General features: G+C 39.2%; 1 protein-coding gene across 2 annotated transcripts in view; it reads left to right on the top strand.

Moving 5' to 3' along the window:
- Positions 1 to 9,388, top strand: part of dym (dymeclin) — a 77,726-nt gene extending 68,338 nt beyond the window's left edge. For both annotated transcript variants that reach the window (XM_034710226.1, XM_034710225.1), the window contains exon 17: positions 7,880 to 9,388. In XM_034710226.1, the coding sequence (XP_034566117.1) occupies positions 7,880 to 8,029 (150 nt within the window). In that variant the 3' untranslated portion in view covers positions 8,030 to 9,388. The remainder of the gene's footprint in view (positions 1 to 7,879) is intronic.
- The last annotated feature ends 10,651 nt before the right edge of the window (positions 9,389 to 20,039 follow it).

Below are 20,039 nucleotides of genomic sequence, written 5' to 3'. Positions count from 1 at the left end.
CTGCAGGTAAAAAATCAAGGTGTATATATATTAAAGGTTCCTTAACTTATCATTACAACACTTGGTTGTGTGCACACTTTTAGTCCCTTTACTCTACATAGGAAAATAACAATAATATTTGTGTCAGTAGGGGCGGTTGTGGCTCAGTGCGTAAGAGACCGTCGTCTCTCAATCAAAGGTTGGTGGTTGATCCCAGCTCTGGCAGTCACATGCGGAAGTGTCCTTGAATAAAGGCTGGCACACATTACAGGATTCTTCAAACCTTCACACATTTAGAGACTACACACTTGATGATAACAAAAGACAGATCGCACAAGTTTTCTCTCTTCTGATCGTATAGTGTGTGGTGTGCACTACGGAGCACACCACACACTAACCGATTCTTCAGCAGAGTATCAGGTTCTTCACGCTCAATATTCCAAATCTCGCATAGTAAAAGGTGACTTCGGTGTAAACAAACATGGCGGACGGAATTTCAGTCCAGCTCTTCTCTTTGTCCGTCCTGTTGTGGTAGGTTTTGGACAAAACGTTATATAAACATTCATAGCTGTTGCCACAAATCAACCATTTGGTCTTCCATTTTGAAGATCCAAGAGACCTTTGTTTTCACCAGAGCCATGTTTTTTTTTTGTTTTTACTTCCTCTTCCGTCAGTCAGCTGAGTCAGCTCGCGTCTTGATTGGCTTTTGCTCCGGTACACGTGACATAACCCCCTTGTACGTGCTCTTTCACACTACAGGATTGAACTACAGGATGTTCAAATTGCTCCCGCTGTTGCTCAGCGGTGTGTGAATGTATATGAAAGAAATTAGCTATTGCTGATGGTCCATACTATGTAGCAGCCACTGCCATCAGTGAGTGAATAAGGTGTGAATGGGTGAATGTGACGAGTAGTGTAAAAGCGCTTTGAGTGGCCGCAAAGACTAGAAAAGCGCTATATAAGTACAAGTCCATTTACCATCTACCAGTATGAGATGAGGGGTCTGCTGTTTCGTCAGGTGTTAATGGATGCGTTTATATTGCAGCAGGGTGGACAGGTGAAACAGCAATTTAATGTTTTCGTAGCTCAGTGATACAACATAGTATCTAGGGTTGCAAAATTCTGGGAATTTTCAAAGTTGGAAACTTTGCATGGGAATTAATGGGAATTTAATAAACTGAAGGTTGGCTCTTAATAGTGAACTTAAATATAGTTGGGGAAAATATATTTTAGCATAATCCTGACTAAAACAACCAGATTTCATGCAAGTACAGTTGAATATCTATGCTATTCTTCAATCACATGCACATCGCACACTGCTCATTGCAGGGCTATTGAGACCACGCCCCCTACATGCACTGTGCATTCCACCATCACATGCACAGATGATTTCTAAGTCCTGCAGAGGTTAGGCTTGAGAAGCTTGAGGGAAGATGCTTTTTTATTTGCATGTTGAATGGGACTTTTTATCGAAGGAGAGGGGCTCTTTTCATTAAACATTTTGAATTGGACTTCGTTGGGATTGCATTTTTGTTAGTTTTTGAATGGGTTTGGTCGGGGAGGATGAGTAATATTTAACTCAACATTCATGTTTTTGTTTTTCAATGAAAGAATTGATTTTTCAATAAAATATTTAACACTTGATGAAGTTCTACTTACAAATGAATCTGTTTTAATTGTATTATTTTGGATGGATGTCTGCTCATAACAAAACAAATATTTATGCTTGGATATGATACCTTTCCATTAAATAATCCTCAATTCCCATAAATTCCCATAAATTCTCCCATGGAAAGTTTCCAATTTGGAATATTCCCAAAACTCCCCAGCTTAACTTCCCATAGAAATGTACCGGTAATTTTCCACCCCTTTGCATCCCTAATAGTATCTATTAGACTTTTGCTGTACTTGTATGTGGATTTTCTTGCCTTAGAACAGAGAAGTGTGTTTCTCCCTGTCTCTTGTGATTAAGCTAAGCTAGGCTAACCATCTGGCTTTAGCTATTTATTGCTATACAGTGCATGAAAGTTTCATCAATCCTCTGGTCGTGCTTAACCACACTTTCCTCTAATGACATCATTCTTTGCATCAATAGACCCCACATTTCAGAGTTTTTTCGTCCCTCTAGGGCTGTTTGATGAGTTTTAGTATAACACAAATGTTTGTATGAAGAGTCCTCATTAGCGTTATTGTTGTTTTAATGCTGTTGGTGTTTAATGCCATTATATCAACAGCACACCAGTCAATTGTGATGGATTTCTTAAAAAAAAATGGTTATTTGAAATATTGGAGCTTTAAATTACCACACCTTTCTTTCATTTGTATGACCTTACAAACCAGACAGGCCTGAGAGAAGCAGACACTTGATTGTAAGATAAATTGAAAGGAGGGTTGAAAGGGATCCTCTTCCTCTCTTTTCTTGTCACTGTTATGTCACTCACACCTGTATTTATAGAAGCTCAACGCGTGCATGCAGTAGCAACTGAGAAAAGACCTTTTGTGTGCTTATTGTTGTGCCCTGATCTGTTCCGCTTGTTCTTATAAAGTGTGAATGCTGCTTACAGAGGTCATGATGAAGTGCTTTGTATATTAAGTCATGGCTGTGCATGTGAAATGAAGTATTGGCCTTTGAATGTCCTGCCTGTGTTGTGCTACATTATATTGCCGCAGCAGCTTGTGTGTGTTTGTGTGTGTATGTGTGTGTACAGACATGTTCTTATCAAAACAATAACATAAAAACAGTACATGACAGTGACAGCTTACACAACATGACTCCATATTGATGATGAGATTAGATTTTCAAATACACTAGGGAAACATTTAATGTATTTCTGTTATAATAAAAACAATGTAAACACCACATATGTTGGACTGTATGTTGACATAATAGTGTTTTCTGATTAATGCTTTAATTATCTTAATTACATCATTTGCATAACTGGCTAGGTTTCATTTATCATGATGAGTAGGACAGAAAATTAATCAGATATTTGTTTGCGCTTACGGAACTACGGAAGAGGATTAGGACTGAGAAAAATAATTAATTAAGGTCCATTTTTTAATTATTATTATTATTTAATCTCAGAATTCTGACTTAAAGGTGACATATTATGCTCTTTTTCATCAAAATATATTGGTCTAAGAGGTCCCCAAAACATGTCTTTAAAGTTTATTGCTCAAAAAAACACTTGAAATCAGATTTTTGCATGCCTGTAAACCCCTCTTTTTCAGCCCTGCTCAGAACAGGCTGTTTTCTGTGTCTGTGCGTTTAAATGAGAATGAGCACTCTGACCACGCCCCCTCAGGAAGTGGATGTGGCCTCGGCTCTCCAGCACGTTGATCTAATGTTTACATGTTGGCTGAATATACACGGCTGCTCACAGACCCGCGTTACTTCAACCCTCTGAATTTGATCCAGAATCTGATCCTGACAGAGAGGCACCTGCAGCAGGACCTTTCTGAAGGATTGGTCACAGATTTTGTGTTTCTTGTTGTTTTATTTGTCAGTATGTCGACTTGTGTCTTGGTACACAGTTACGAACATTTAGCTATGTGACTATGCTAACTAGCGCTAGCACTTTTCCATTAAAAATATAAATCATCCCCTAGATCTTCAAATCTGCAGACGTGGGGAGTAAAACCGACCTTTGTGTTTATTAAGACAGCCTACAACTAGTATGCCTCCCCCCTAAGCTCCTTGTTAGCACACGTGTGCATGTAATGAAAAACGGAGGAGGGGTTGAGTTGTATTTTATACAGTCTATGGGCTGAACAAGCTCCGAGCTCTGACTTCAGTTACAGACTGGTTGGCGTTATGACGTGTGAAAAACACTGAAAACTGAAACGGCTTGTTTCAGCACACATTTACAGAAAGGTGGAGAAATCAGAACAGGGGCAGAATGGATTTTTTTCATTTTCGGGGGGTTTGTAGACATGCCAGGGACACATGTTTCAGGTAGAGAACCATTAAAAAGTCGATTTTGCATGATATGTCACCTTTAAATCTCAGAATTGTGACTTTCTCAGAATTCTGTTTTTTTCTCAGGATTCTGACTTTAATCTCGGAATAATAACAATAATAAAAAAATTGGACCTTCATTTTTTTTTTCGGTGCCCTTAATCCTTTCGTATCGAACAAATAGAAGGTAACTAAAAAACAGTAATTAGCATCTTAAAGGGATAACCGTATAGTAACCTCTATGCTAGCTTGTAAAAGCGAGCCTGGGTCGAGTAACTGTCAGCGTCACTGTCATATAAACATTTGATGAGTTGGTACGCTCGTCTACGAGACAGTCACCTACACACAAATACCACAGCAGATAATACAGCTCCTGCTTTGTGTCTAGCCCTCACAATGCTGCTGGTGTGTGTGGTCTGGCCTCAGTAGCCTGGCATATGGCCTGTGACCCCGTAGCCCTGCTGTCTGTGTCATTATGATACCGATAGCGCTGCAGTGAATAGAGCCAGCAGGGACTCAATAGACAGGACTGGGACCACGGCATAAAGGCCCTCAGCGTCCGTCTTTCACCGCAGACTGATTACCGGCAGTGTGTGTGCGTGCACATGCATGTGTAGACAGGAGGATATAATGAGGTCCCCCTGTATTATTGATGCTCTTCTACTGCTGCCTACCTGCTGTTAGGTGGGCTTGTGTGTGTTTGCTTTTAGCTGCTATGGTAAGGACTTTGTTTGTTTTTTCATGCAGGCACTTCAAAGTAGAGCTAACCATTTTATTGAATAGAAGATTGGACAAATGTAGCTGCATCACATTTAATTTAGTCAATTCCAAGCAAATATTATGAACAACTGTCTGATATCTGCCATTGAGATCCAGTGGTTAAGCCTGACTCTTGAATGTTTATTCTGTTATCTTCCCAAGTTCATGCTTATAACCATCTGCCTTTAAAGGTGCTCTATAAAAAAAATAGTGTTTTTATTTTAATGATCACTATTATAAAAAATAAGATATTTGAAGCATTTTCACTGCATTTTGACATTTTGTGAACAGGCCAATAATAAAGATTAATTGTTGGCTGCCTAGTCTTAAACATATCCATTAAATCGAATCACTTATGTTTGAATACATTTGGCAAATTATGAAGTTGATGCCAGAAAAATTTATCAGGCATGGTTAACCCCAAGCTTTCTTTTTATTGTTTTGTTTTTTTTGCCTATCCATTTAGATTATTTGGTTTTCTTTATACATCCTATAGCTATTTTATTATTTTTCAATATATTTCCCAAAGAAAAACTGAGGGTAGTTACAGTAGTTACAATCATTATAAACCCACTGTATTGAAATACTCAGTCTTGTCAATGATGGTCTTGTTTGCTTTTTTAAGTTGTAAAAAGGCATCAATATTCATTTCAATCTGTTTCATTACAGGAAATAGAAACTCCTTACATGAGCTTTAATTAGCTTAATATTTCTGCATAAGAAAAGTACATAACATAATGCAGGAAATGAAGACTAGTAGAATTACACCCCGTGTATTTATTTGTTGTGATTGAGGTCAGGAACATCAACCCGCTCTGAACCTAAGCTTTATTCTTACTCCTCTTTGGCTTGTGTCTGAATCGGCCTTGAGTGACAGTCTGGCTGCTTTATTTCCAAACAGTAGCTGTCGATATCCACTCTCCCGTTGGGGTCAGGAGGTGGCGTTAGCACATTAGTCGTCCCTTTAAGAGGTCAGCGGTCGGACCGCAGAGTGATATCTGTCCTGTAAGCTATTTCACCTCACACACAGATGGAATTACATCTGCCAGAGTGCTACTGTACCTGCTGAAGAGTGAGTCCTGAGAGGCCAGAGACAAGTTAACCTACCTGTCGAACAACACCTCAGTTCATACGAGAGAGATGTAACTCTGCTGGTTGAACACTTTATAAATATCTAATGTGAGCAGGGGGGGGGGGCGGCATGTGGTGTGGTTGAAGGCAATGTCTTAATGGAGTTTGTGTCACAGGTCATGTTAATCCCAACAAAAGCACAGGGTCAAAAACTGCAGCCTTCTCATTATTGTTAATGAGATGCTGCAGAAGTTAAGTATAAAAAAGTGCAGCATCATCACCATTATCAACACTGGCACTGACATTTCTTGTTTCTTGCTGAAACTCACCTCTAAACTTGTAGCTCACTTAAAATATATATTTTTTTATAAAGTAATAACAACTAAGTAGGGATCCACAATATTATCGGTACATTATCGGTATCGGCCAATATTGTCTTTAAAATGAACTATCGGATATCGGCCAACACGCCGATATCCACGTGTAACCTAAAATAATGGGCTGCTGCACACATGTCTGGCTCATGTTTTAAGGTAAAATTGAATTTAAACAGCAGTCTGTAAGGTATATGTAGCTGACTAATTTAGGCACATTTACTGTCAAAGAGTAAACCATTTTATTTAATTTGGGTTTAATTGCTGTACAGTTGCACTTTTCACATGTTCCCTGTGAACAGAGGTTAGTTTTACTTATAATGTCAATTGTGAAATTGGCCAGATGTGCCCTGGTTGTGGGTATTGTTATGATTGTCTCAGGGAGAGCATCATCCAAGTTTTAAGTAGGATCTTTTTGTAGGAATTTTGTTTTAAAGCAATTGTCATGAATGAATATGCAGTTTTAAGTATTAAGTATTTTTCTTATTTTCCACAAGAAATTAATATTAAATAACAAATGTGATAAGAGTATCACCATAATACTGTACGCTAATTCCAATACAGAAGAGAATTGATGATATCTGCAATTTGGTGTGCAGAAAAAAATATCGGTATCAGTAATTGGCTAAATTAGTTTTAAAATATCAGCAAAAAATCCAGTATCATGCATCCCTACAACTATGTTCTTAATCTTATGTACAAAAAAGGGTGTCTTATGTCAATTACAACCTGTAGAAGTGCTCATGCTGTGCTTAAAAACTGTATTCATCTGTTAGGAACTTCATTTGTGTAAAAGCATCAGTGCACACACTACCCAAAGCTTGCCTCACATGTGCAGCTTTGAAAGGAACATTTTCAAATGTCACCAGTAACACCAAGTCAGACTAAAAATGTCTGTGAATAAACTGATTATTGTATAATAGCATTGGAGGTCGGTCAAGCACCAAGGTTAGCTCAAGTGCTAATGAGTCTGATGGAAGTTGGCACAAAGTGAGTCATGGCACATTTTGTCTTTAAAGGGAGAGATCTGTGTCTGCAGATAAGTGGCTGCAGAGGTTGTAGAGCGTGTGTGAGGTGTCAGAGGCTATTTGTAGTCCTTTCTTCTTGTAGTCCCCTGGCTCTTGAAGCTGTTAAGGGGCTTCTGCTGCTGCTTTTTAATGCTGTAAGTCTTGTAAAATCATGAATGGGAAAAAATGAATCAGAATTTCTTTTCTTGATCAAAGCACACACCCCAAAAAACTCACTCTAGTTGTGTTTCAAACATCTGTGCAGTTTTTGGTTATCTGACCAGCACATAAACTCTGATATATGGCTTCAAACCAGCCTCCCTGGATTGTCCTTTATCATCCAAGTGGCGTCTTAAAAATTGGCACAATTTCTCACCCCCTTTAATCTTCATGTAGACACTGTTGACTCAAAAGGGCTGCAGATTAAGTTACCCAACTGTCTACAGTCTGGCTTGCATCTTAATACAATGCCTGACTTTATTTCACAGGAGGTTTAGTGCCTGCCCAAGGATCTTATTTTTTAGCTGCCCAAGTGACTGCGCTTTGTAAGCCAACTGTTACCACTAAGCTGATTTGTTTTTTCATTTTCTTCCAAAGTACATTTTTGACTTGGGGATAACAATATAACTTTTCTCAACTGTAAAATTTCAACATTCTGTAAAATGTCTATAACTTCAATTTTCTGCCCTTCTTGAATCCTGACGAGCTCTCTTTTTCTCTTGTGTTCTTAGAAGTTTCCAGAGCTCAAGTTTAAGTACGTGGAGGAAGACCAGCCGGAGGACTTCTTCATCCCCTACGTCTGGTCCCTCGTCTTCAACTCCGGAGTCGGCCTCCACTGGAGCCCGCATGGCATCGAGCTCTTCAGCATGGACTCCGGCTGAAGCGCCCGCTGCAGTCAGACTGCCAGTGTATTCTTCCCCATTCAGTGTAGGAGACAAAAAAAAGACTGACGGCATGTGTGTGTGTGTGCGTGCGTGCGTGTGTGTGTGTCTGTCTGTGTGTGTGTGTGTGTGTATGTCTGTCTGTCTGTGTGTGCCTGTGTAGGTGTGTTTGCATTTGGGTGAGTGTGTGCGCATTGCCCTTTATAGTGTGTGCACGCTGCTTTGAAAGTGCCTCAACCTTGTACAGAGCGGTTTCTGTTTTTTCTTCTTTTATGCAGCACAGTCAGATTTTTTTTTCCTCATATCATAATAATCCCTCTGCTTCCTTCTACACTGTGAAGCTTCGTCTGTTCTGGTTAGCAGTTCACACTGTAGCACCCACTCATGTATAGTCAGTCCCGTAGGGAATACCTGGTTAACATAGAGCAGCTTCACCTGGGCATGAGTAACACCTCTCCTGTTGAACATTTTCTTGTTGTGTGGAGCTCAGGACTTCGGCGGTGGATAATCCTGTGTTTCTTTCAATGCTTCAAAAGAAAAGGTCAATTTTCTTTGCACTGGTGAAAGATGACTTATGCTGCGTTTACTGCTAAGATATAGTAACAAGTTATATTTCCAGACAGCCACATGTCTTCAAACCTACACTTCACGAGTAACTTGTATGATATTAAGTTGATTATCTCATACAAAAGCGTTTCATTTGACCAGCATTGTTCTCTGGAAACAATGCTTGTGTATAAAGATTTGTTTTTTGTATATTAAGCTTCCAAAAGGTCACCAAGAGAACCAACAGAAAGTCACAGAATTTTCAGATTTGAATACACCATTGTTGCATGGTGGCACCCTCAAGTTCCCCCCATTGAACTACAGTTTAATTAATAATTAATTTAAGTTTCTTGATTATATAAAATGTCCATATTGCTACGATTCAGACAATTTCACTGTTACTTTAGCCCTTTTATTTGACTTTCTCCTGTCTTTGTTGTTTCCGTTTTTCTATGGTAACCCAAGGCAAGTACATAAACTAGGACAAGTTATTCAACCTCCTGTCCTAATGTGCATAATTACAGTCATCTCTTTGATTTGTCACTTTATTTGCATGTTTAACTAGAGACTTTGTATTAAATTATTTATTTTCATGTATATTGTTTTTTCTTTTTTTATATTTAGCCCCCTGAAATGTAATCGGTAGTCCTGACTTGACTGCTGCTGATGAGGAAATTGGTGGTACTTTACTTTGATTCTTCCCAGGTGGGAAACTGGCTTTATATTATTACATATATAATGACAAGAGCTGTCATTTTGTGGCAAATATTACTTTGAAAATAGGAGTTTAAATAAAAATGATAAACCAAACCAGCCTAAGTGTCCATTGATTATTATGCAGACATGAAGAAGTGATTCATTTTTCATTTTTTGTACAAATTGTTTCATTGGCATTGACATTATACTGAGCAGGTAACAGTCCTTTCACAGCCTTGAATGCACTTTGGTGTTCATTGCATTACACAACTCATAAAGTAAAAACAGACTTTAACTTTCCTGCAAATGAAATGAAAAGATTGATTCCACTTTCTTATTATTCTGTTAGTCATGATGCTATAGCTAGGAAAGAGTTAGCATTGCAGCACAACAATTCTAATACTCTCTAACATTGTGTAGGTTCCTGATAATCTGCAAAGACAATAGAAAGGGAATAATGAAGAAGTGTGGTTGTGTTGTGTCAACCAGATAGGTAAGAAACCAGCAAGTCTCTGTGTTCAAAATATGATTCTGATTGGACAAAACGCCATAACAGCAGTAATTAAGTCTCAATAGCTAAAGCAACACTAGGAACAATCTGCTCACACGCCATTTTAAAACAATCTGCTGAAAGGAGGCTGATACATTTCACCTCTGCCTGTTGACACTGTGGTAAAAAAGATTTTTTTAAATTAGCATTCTAATTATTTAATTTTTTTAACAGGTTTTTATTGAACTTTTCCAATACAGACACATAATAAAGCAAACAATCAGAAATTGTAAAAAGGGAAGCTTATGCAAATATAAAAGAGATCATATCTCTTGTGGACAGTGTCCATTTTACACTTCCTTATAGTGACAGCATTGAAAACATAAAAATACACAGAGCAATACAAACAATACAAAGACAACCTAACCAAACACACAAAAAAGAACAAGGAACAAGAAAGGAAAAAACAAAGTGTAGGGGGTGCCACTGCTCACATCAAAAACAGTGAGTTACACCTAAAGCAGTTTTGGAAAATAAATCAATCAGAGACAGTATCCAAGTATAGCAATCCTGCACAGCACACCATCAACACTCATGCCAAGGTACTTCTTGAAGTTCCTACACTCCACAACAGATATTCCTAACTGGGATCTTTAGCATTCTAATTTGATAAACTTGGCGAGGCTCCGTCTCAGGGTGGTCTCAAGAATTGACAATGATGACAGTTACTGTGCACAGATTTGACAAGTAGCCTGATGATCAATGAGCACAACCCTGACAAACAACTTGGGTTCCAGCCATCCCTGGTGAGGAAAAGAGGAGCAAGATCCTGTCCTGCAATGAAAGCATATTTGGTGAGTGCCTCTCTAAATGGCAAATAGCTATACAGTAACTCAAACCATAAGCAGTGATAACTGCAACAATTTCTCATTTAAAAAACAGGCTAATGGTAAACAATTATCATCTTTTCTGCAGAGTTAATAATCGTACTACTCCTAAAATCAAAATCTCAACTAGGAGTGCTTTTCTACTTATTTTCACAACAGTTTCTTTTTGCTTCTGCGAAAGAAAAAAAACGTCCTCAAAAACCCCACTGTCATAAGCTGTTTGAATCTACATCACAGAAATTAATCTACTTAAGCACTGTATCTACTGTTGTATTGTTGCCTGTTGTGGCTGTAGCTGCAGAGGCAGCAGAAACACAGTTATGAAACCACTTCGGGGGGAAAAGTTTATGGCACAATGGCACCCACTGTGTTGCTGGCGCTCCCACTTCCCAAGAGAATTTCATGCTTTTTCGTCTCTATTGTATTGATTTTCATGCTTGAAATTCTCTCGTTCTCAAGGACAATATAATGGATGCAATTTGATGTAAAGAATGGCCCATTTACAGCTGGGAGGTCATCAGCAGGTTACAGTGAGACAAACCACCCAGACTAATGCTCTCTTTCTCTCTTTGCACTGACTCTCACCTGCTTTAGCTCTATTATCCCAGCACCAGATGGCTGAGGAGAGGTGACATGGCCATCCTTGTTCCTTCATGGCATGGTGGGTCACCTTACAGTGGGCTCCTGTTTCAGGTGACAGCAGGAAGACGGATGGAGCAGGGGATTCTGGGATAGGTAGTTTGTGATACAGTCTACCAGTGCAGTGTGGATCCAGATGCAGAGGTCAAACCCGGATCAGCGTCGACTGATGGATGTAAAAAGTAGGGCACTGGAGACCAGTTTGCTGAAGTGGCTCTGCACTAAGCGCTGGTTGCCCCCAGTGACATGGAACTCATTAATATGACAGATCACCGAGGTAATGCTGGAAGGTCGTTAGGCTCCACAGTTTTGGGATTAGGTCACAGCTGGGGGGGAGCTTGCTCACAGCATGAAAACAGCACTGGGAGGTAGATATAAATACAAAATCAACAGATAATGCTCAGCCTCTCTCTCTCTCACACACACACACACACACACACACATATTCTTACCTGAAAATCCTCAGTGGAAACAAGCAAAACGGAAAACCATAAAAAGATACAGAGAAGAGACAGACAGACTGTGTAATGCTTGATGTCTGCAAGAGATGTCTGCAATCGTCAGTCACCTCATCTTAAGTCATACTTTATAAGTGACGCATACCTCTGCTGAAGCTTATCTGTTTTTTTTGCTTTTGTACTTGTGCTTTTCTATTTTTATGAATCAAATGACATCGCCCAAATTCTTTCACAGTCACCAGTCCAGTTGATCTTTCACAAGATAGAATCTGCATATTTAAAAACTTAAAGAAGCTTAGTTGAGAGAAAATGTAAAAGGTACTCATTTACTTATTTCTTCAGAAAATTAGCAACATGACTCCAGGGGTGGAAGCGGAGATGTGTTTGTCATTTGGACTATCACTAATGCCTAAACTAAAACATAACAAAATGTAGATTTTTTTTTATTGTTACAAACATTCAAGGTCCGTGGAGGGTACACCCTTTGACAGCACCAATAGCAGGTCAATAATGTTACTTTTCTTGGGAGAAATCTTTGTCATCAGTTGGTCCATCAGCCTGGTTCTGACAAAAAAAGTCAACATGATTATAACAAATTATCAAATAAAATTTAAACAAGCATTCAAGTTCCCCAGGGGTTGAATCTCTTTGACTTTAGTACAATGGCAGGTCAAAGGTTTCACACATCTTGTAAAATATTTTATTGCTCGAATAGTCTCCCAATTTTCACCAAACTTAACGACCTCAGCAACTTTTTGACAAACTCAATAAATATCAAATAAATATTCAAAGTCCTAAGAGGATGAATCTTGTGGACGATGGCAGGTCAAAGGTTTTACACATCTTGTTAAATATATTATTGCTCAATTTATCTCCTACTTCAGGCCAAACTTAAATATCTCTGTAACTTTTTGACACAATTCAATAAATATCTTACAAACATTCAAGGTCCAAAGAGGATGAATCTTTTCGACTTAAGTGCAGGTAACAGTGACAGGTCTTGGCTTTTATACATTTTGGGAAAGATATTGGTGGTCAATTGGTCCTTGAAATAAGGCCAGGTCATTTTTTTGGGACAAATTACAATAGATTTTAAACCATTTTCAAGGTCCCCAGAGGATGAACCCTACTGACTCTGGTGATAACAGCAACAGTAGAGAAAACTCTAACTTTTTTATTTTTAAGTTGTATTTTGGGCATTTTTGCATTGTATTGATAGCACAGCTGAAGAGGAATATGAAATATGGGGAGCAGAGTGGAAGAAGACGAGCAGCAAAGGGTTGTTGTTGGGAGTTGAACCAGCGACCACTGCAACAAGGAATATTGCCTCTGTAAATTGGGGATGTGCTTTTCCACTAGACCAAACCCAGGCCCCAGAAAGTTCTTACTTAGCTTGCAAAATATCTCAACTTTCACTCAATGGATTGGCTCAATTTTTTTAAAATATCAATGGCCAAGAAGTATTTCAAAAACCACACTGACATGTTTAACTTGCCAGGGGATGAAGGAAGAGGAAAGCTTGCAAAATATCCTCTGGGGAGCTTCAATGTCCTGACAGTATTTCATGGCAGTCTATGAGGAACATTTGGTGTTTCTTGTGTACACTACATTGAAGCCAGGGGTGTTCAAGAGGTCAACAAGAAATTGGTATCACTTGTATGGGATCCAAACCAAGTTTAAAAGCAACATGGCTGTGGATGGCAGGCAGTGTGAGTGGTAAGGATGGACAAGCATCTCCATTATGATAGAGATTTTTTGTTCTGAACCAAAGTGTGTGCTTAACAGACAGAGTGTCTGACATTGCTGTCACCATTTGGCCTTGGCACTCTTGTATGTAGCCCAATTACACGTATGCAGATCTTCCAAATTATTTCACACTAATGGCCTATAAAGAGAACTGGGTCACGAGGCCTCCAGCTACTCTGATAAAACGTCACAAATTGAATCCCTGAACAAAACCAGTCTGAAGGAATGTTAAATGACCTGTTCTATACAGACCCCTCCACTGGATTAACATGATGACACCTTAATCAAAAGCAGCTTACAGACATGAATTTTTAAATAAAAACACGTTTCAAAATTTGCTTGAGTAAGAGCACCTTAAACATCAAATTAAAGGGCATAGCCTCTGATATAAGGCTTTGGTTTAATTATGTCTCCCAGCCAACTATTTCAATCTGCTTCATACTTTCTTGTGGTTGGCTGCGTATTAATTTTTCACAAGTACATAAATGTATGATGGTGGTGTTAGGGTGTAGAGATCCATTGATGCATCACAGTGCATCAGTCTGACTTTGAAAGTTTGGATCGATTAAAAGTAGTAAATATTGTATCACAGTGTTCCTTTTTATTGATTAACTCCCGTCTTCAGGCTGTGGTGTGTTACTGTTTCTTTTTCCATCTCAGACATCACAGACCCACAGGCTGAGCTGTTGGTTTCTTGAAGAGAAAGTGGGTATCTTTTTGAGTGTGTGTATGAATTTAACTTTTAATAAAATGTAAGACATTCACTTTATTTTCTCTTCCAAATATACATATACATAGTCTGGCTTAAATCCTAAGAAATGCAACAGTATTCATTTGTCCTCCAGTTGTTACCAGTTGTAGTGTTCTGTCTTAGACGACTTTGGGCCTGAAGTGATTGAACTATCATTTAACTATGAGAGAACAATTGTAGAACATTTAACAACCACACATATATTCACACCTCATAGGTTGGTTATTGATCAAGTCACAGACACTGAGATATATCGCATATTCCAATCTACTGCATGGTAAATGGACTTCTTTCTGAACACTCAGAGCACTTTTGCACTATTCGTCACATTCACTCATTCACTCACTAATGGTAGAGGCTGCTATATTAAAGGGATATTTCAGTTTTTTGAAGTGGGGTCGTATGAGTTACAGTACACTATTGCTCCTGCTAGCCACAATGCGTGCCGTTGAGCTCTTCCCCTTTAAACAGAAAATTCCCAGAGGACCAGCTGGCAAGCTAGGCTACTTTCCTTGCGGACGGGGCCGCCTATTTTGCATAATTTCGCCAAAGTTAAGAAAATATGGTCCAGGCATCCATCACGGTGCAAATGCATGCACAAGTAGAAAAAAATGGAGCTATTCAGTTTGCCGTCAGAAACCCCCTTTGTTTTGGCACTATTTTTGGACGCACCTCGCAGAACGGTGTTCTTCCGCTGCATGAGCATGGATACACGCCGATCAACTGTCCCTCCTAGCCAACAGCTACAGTGTTCCCGCAGTCAGATGTGCCTCTCATTGGAAGACTCGTAATCTCAATATCTTCGAAATTGCCACGTTCCAAAAAAAATTCACCCCCCTCACAGTGTGTGCCGAACGAGAAATGAGCTATCCAGACTACACTCGTTTTTTGTACCAGGCTGTAAACATGTTTATTTCTGCTGTAAAGATCGTCTTTTTCCCATTCATGTGTATGTGACTTCCGGTACTTCCAGAGCCAGCCTCAAGCGGATCCTCGATGAACTGCAGCTTTTAGCACTTCCGCATTGGACTCATATTTTTAAACTGGAGGTTGCCGCTTGCGAAAAACTGAGAGAATTAGCCTCTACCCTTTGGCTACAATTAGATTCTATCAGGTCTATACATCTGTAATGAAATGCACATGCTTGCGCTGTACACTAGAAGCATAATCTGTATATCTACTTATCTATTGACATCAGTCACACAAGTAGGTGTAATTGAGGAATTAGGACCTTCCAGGGAGGCCCCCACTAGCATGGGGCATAAATAATTATATACTTATACCATGTATGTGCAACAGTCCAGTGCTTATTTGCCGAGTCAGATGGTGAGGAATGTTGGTTTTCTTTGTGATGTATGGTGTCAACAGTATTCACAGAAAACAAACCAGAGACTCTTGTTGGAGCGGCAGACTGTATGGTTGTTACAGGGAAGGATCTAGATCACATTTGAAAACCTTTAGCTCTTAGTGCTTGGATATCAATGTAATACAGACAGTCTTGGAAAGTCTAGAATTTGACTTATTTTCTTTTTCTTTGTTCAAGTAGCTAGAATTTTACATTTAAATTTATTGCCAGAGTTCAATCAGGAACATATAAGACTCCTTTGTTCTTTAGTTCTATCGTCAGGACATGCAGCTTTTATTCTTCTATATGAAAATACAGTGAATATAATTTTGTCTTGGAGTTTTCATCTGACAAAAGAATTTATTACATGACAACCCCTTGGGCAATTCCCCCCTCTTTTTTGTGTTTTCTAACATTTCTCAGACCAGACAATCAATCAACAATGAAAGTAATCATTAGCCCTTGTAGTTTCCTCTCGCGGTTGAGACGCTTTCTGTGATTTGTAGCTACAGCACCCGTCTCGCCCTGAACCCTCAGGTGTAAAATAATTGACCAATATTTTCCAGAGCTGTTCTCTTATCTTGACAATGTAATGTTTCACTTTATGAACTCCTGACATGAGATTTCAAACCTTTGTGGGCTTCATATCCAACTGTCTGAGGCGGATCACTATTGTCATGTCAGAGCAGAATTGACCTATTTTTTTTAATCAATAATATATCCTAAAGTCTGATTTGTATCTTCAAAATAAAACCAATTAGCTGACTTTTATATTAATAGACAGGAGAAAAAATGTTGATGTGACCTCTAACTATATTCAGAAGGTCGAATAAATAAAAGGAAACAGGTAGATCCACAACTAATATTTTGATTCTGCATAAAAACTGGGTCACTGTTTGGTTGGAGGACAGGAAATGACACAATTTCTGCTCCCTCTCTCTCTCTTTCATTGAGGTTGAGACTTTGACAAATAGTACAAATTCCTTTCAACACAATAAAATGAGAACTGGAGCACATCCAGCCTCTATCAATCAATCAATCAATCAGACTTTATTTATAAAGCGCTTTTCATACAATGACATTGTAACACAAAGTGCTGTACAAGAAAAACAGCTTAAAATAGAATAAATTAAGATCCCAGCCCCAGCCCCGACCCCGAACCCACCCCATAATCCTAAACCTTAGGTTCAACCTTAGGATTATTTTAATTTTCAATTACGCACTGACATTTACCAATGTGGGTGTTTTTGCTCTCTCCTGATGAGATATCATGTGAGACGTGAGAGGTTGAAAAGAGTCTCCTCCATCTTTTTAATTAAAGATGTCTTATTTTTATTGTTCTTATCTCAGCGATGACGAGCTCTCTGTATGCCATCTTCAACCTATTCTGAGATCTGTGGTTCAGACAGAATAAGCCACCTTAATTGCATATGCATGACCCCTTGTCTGGAAGCAGTCACTGTGTCAATAAATTATAGTAAAGGCCACAGTTGCTATCTAGAATATTAATCATCCTGCCTCCTCTATAGTGCTGTTTGACATCATGGCACGCTTTCCTTTTAAACAGCCCTGAGGGTCACGAGGTACAGGTAATTAAACTTCATATGCTGGGATCCATAATATGCATTTTAGCTCTAAATATTCAGTCATATATCTTAAATCTTTAAACCTTGTTGTTTGATTGGACGAATTGAAGAACAAACTAACAAGTTGTTGTTTTCTTTCACTAATTGAGCAATATAAAAGGAAACTTGTGAGGGAGTTTAACATGCTTAAATCAATGAAAATAAATGAAGAAAATCTGAAATTAAATTCAAAGATACAACAGGAGGCAATATGGAGAAATCTGCTTCCATGGGGACAGAAATTACTCCAGTTAACCGACTGTTTTATTACCCTTCAATATAAAAATAGATCATTTTTTTCTCCATTTAAGGCTTTAATGCTCATATATGTTATAAGTGTGAAGAAGAAGGTGACATTTTAATGTGGTATCGTCTTGTTGCATATCTGTGCATTAAACTGCCAAATGCATACAAAAAAGATTGTGCTGTTGCTAATATCAAACATGCACTGGTGATAGTTTAGCAGCTTCACTGTCATGCTAGGGAACTGAATAAATACAATAACAGAACAGTTGCTGTAAAAATGTATTGAAAAACATGCTGTGAAAAATGAACTACATATGAATATCCATTTTTGAGATGAAAAATCCAGCTAGTCAACTAATCTGTTAGCCAGTAACATATCAGGCTTATTACATGGTTGTGTTAAATACTTCATTCTGATTGGGCAACAGTTATTTCTCTACCACTGTTGCTATGCATGTGTCTCTAATCACAGATTTAGGCAGACTAACTGCAACAATATCAATCCAATTTAGGAAGTCTGCTCAATTTGAGGATGGTATGTTTCAAGTGGGGGGGGGATGATGAGCACAGGAGGTAAAGATGTGAAAAGTCAAAGACAAACATCATATAACATCAATATTTGGTTTAAAATTATTGATTTATTAAGGAGGGAGCCATGTAATAAGAGAGGTGATGTATTGTAAGTGGGTTGATGTGGCCATGGAACCCCTTCAGGGTGAGACATGCCTGCTGACATTGTCGGGATTACAATCTGCTACAACAGACAAAATGAATAAATGAATAAATGAATCAGAGCTCTCAGACAAGACGTCTTCCACTTGTCCAAGGATTCTTACAGGTGCACTTGACTGCTTCATGTGTTTAATGTGCACAAAGATAGCTGCAGTGCACATCAGAAGTTCCACTACGATGTTACTTCTAATTGTGAGTACAAGGGTGATCAATTACCAATAGCCCTTCATTTAGATATATCTTAGTATCCAAAGCACCTTTTGGATATGGATTTACAGGTTAATACATGCTGGATGGTAGGATAGGCCCATTTGGCTGAATTCATCTTTTAAGAGACATATCAGTTGTTGTTTTCTATCAATACAAAGAAGACAACTTTTTGTAGTCTGCTTTGCATTGATAAAACAATCATGGTGAAGCAGAATGTGGATAAAACCTTGCTCTGTATCTTTATGCAAACAGGCCCTCTCAGCCAGACTGAGATGGAAAACGGTTTGATAAAATTGGCTACTTCCTGGAGTCTGGAGACTGCAGTCACACACTCAGACGGAAGGGTTTGGAGACGTGGGGAGAGGGGAGGGGACAAAGTGCGTCTGCAGCCACTTCCACAGTCCCTCTCTGACAGACCTTTTCCCCCTGACTGAATGCTTCCAGACCACCTTAAAAAGCGGCGCAGTCCTCTGAACCGTGCGGGCTCCTGCGTTGCGCTCTTGCGCGGCGCCAGTGGGGGATCCTGGGACAATGTGGGGATGAGCTATTGACTACCCCCCATCCACACACACACACACACACACGCACACACACACACAACCCGAACTCCCATTATCATTATCAGCCAGCCACCCCCCTGCCCTGCAGCAACACTGGCTCACTAGCACATTAACATACTGCTGCTGCACCCCCTCCCCTGGACTACTGTCTGTCTGTCTAGAGAGCACAATTAGGCTGCAGAGGAGACACACACGCACACACACACACACACACACACACACACACACACACACACACGCACACAAGACTTCGTGCAAATGCAGCTCAATATGACTGGATAATTCTGAAATACCCTTAAAGGCTGCAGCCACAGATGATGTGTCTGTTGATAAAAACTGTAACATTTCGACGACAGGGTTTGGTGTAGCATTGTGATCAGGTTTGCAGTTCCACTACTCTATTTCTGATTAATTCAATGATGGCCCTTAGAGCAGGATTGTGAATGGCCAAATAAATTATAGATCGTTTTACATTTTGGGATACTTCATTAACGTATAAAACGCTTTCACACTCTGTTATAGTGTCTTGTCTTTGTTACTTAGATTGCACAAAAACTTTGAATAGGTTAGCAGATCAAACCCCTTATTTGGATGTAGCTTTTCAAGCCAATAATTAAAGTAGGCAGATCATGTTACGCATAGTCTGTCAGACAAGAAAAGGAAATGGATCGTCGGCCAATGGACCGTTTGACTGGATAAATAAAGACGGCTGGGGAATGTTGCATTGATAATCAAATTTTAAAGGACGCCTCTCAGTTTGTCCCCTCTGAAAGCCAAAGCGCCCAGAAGGCGGCAGCAGTGCGCTCTCAACTCTGTTTCGGACATGTTGCCTAAAGTCTCCCTACGTATAGACTCACAGGCACACATTCCCTCCCCTAACTCCATCTGCTGTAATTGAAGACCCCAAGTAGAGTAATAAAACCCAAACATGAACAAGACCCAACTGAATCCATGACGAGTATTTTGTTGTAAGGTTGACTGGAGACGAGAGCTGCCTGTGAGACGATACTTAGGGCGAATGTTGTCAGTATACAGGCAGGGAAATTTCATTTTTACAATTTTGCCATATTTGATTGAAC

The sequence above is a fragment of the Notolabrus celidotus genome, chromosome 19, assembly GCF_009762535.1.
Source record: "Notolabrus celidotus isolate fNotCel1 chromosome 19, fNotCel1.pri, whole genome shotgun sequence".
Classification (NCBI taxonomy): domain Eukaryota; kingdom Metazoa; phylum Chordata; class Actinopteri; order Labriformes; family Labridae; genus Notolabrus; species Notolabrus celidotus.
This window is presented reverse-complemented; position numbering and strand designations above follow the sequence as displayed.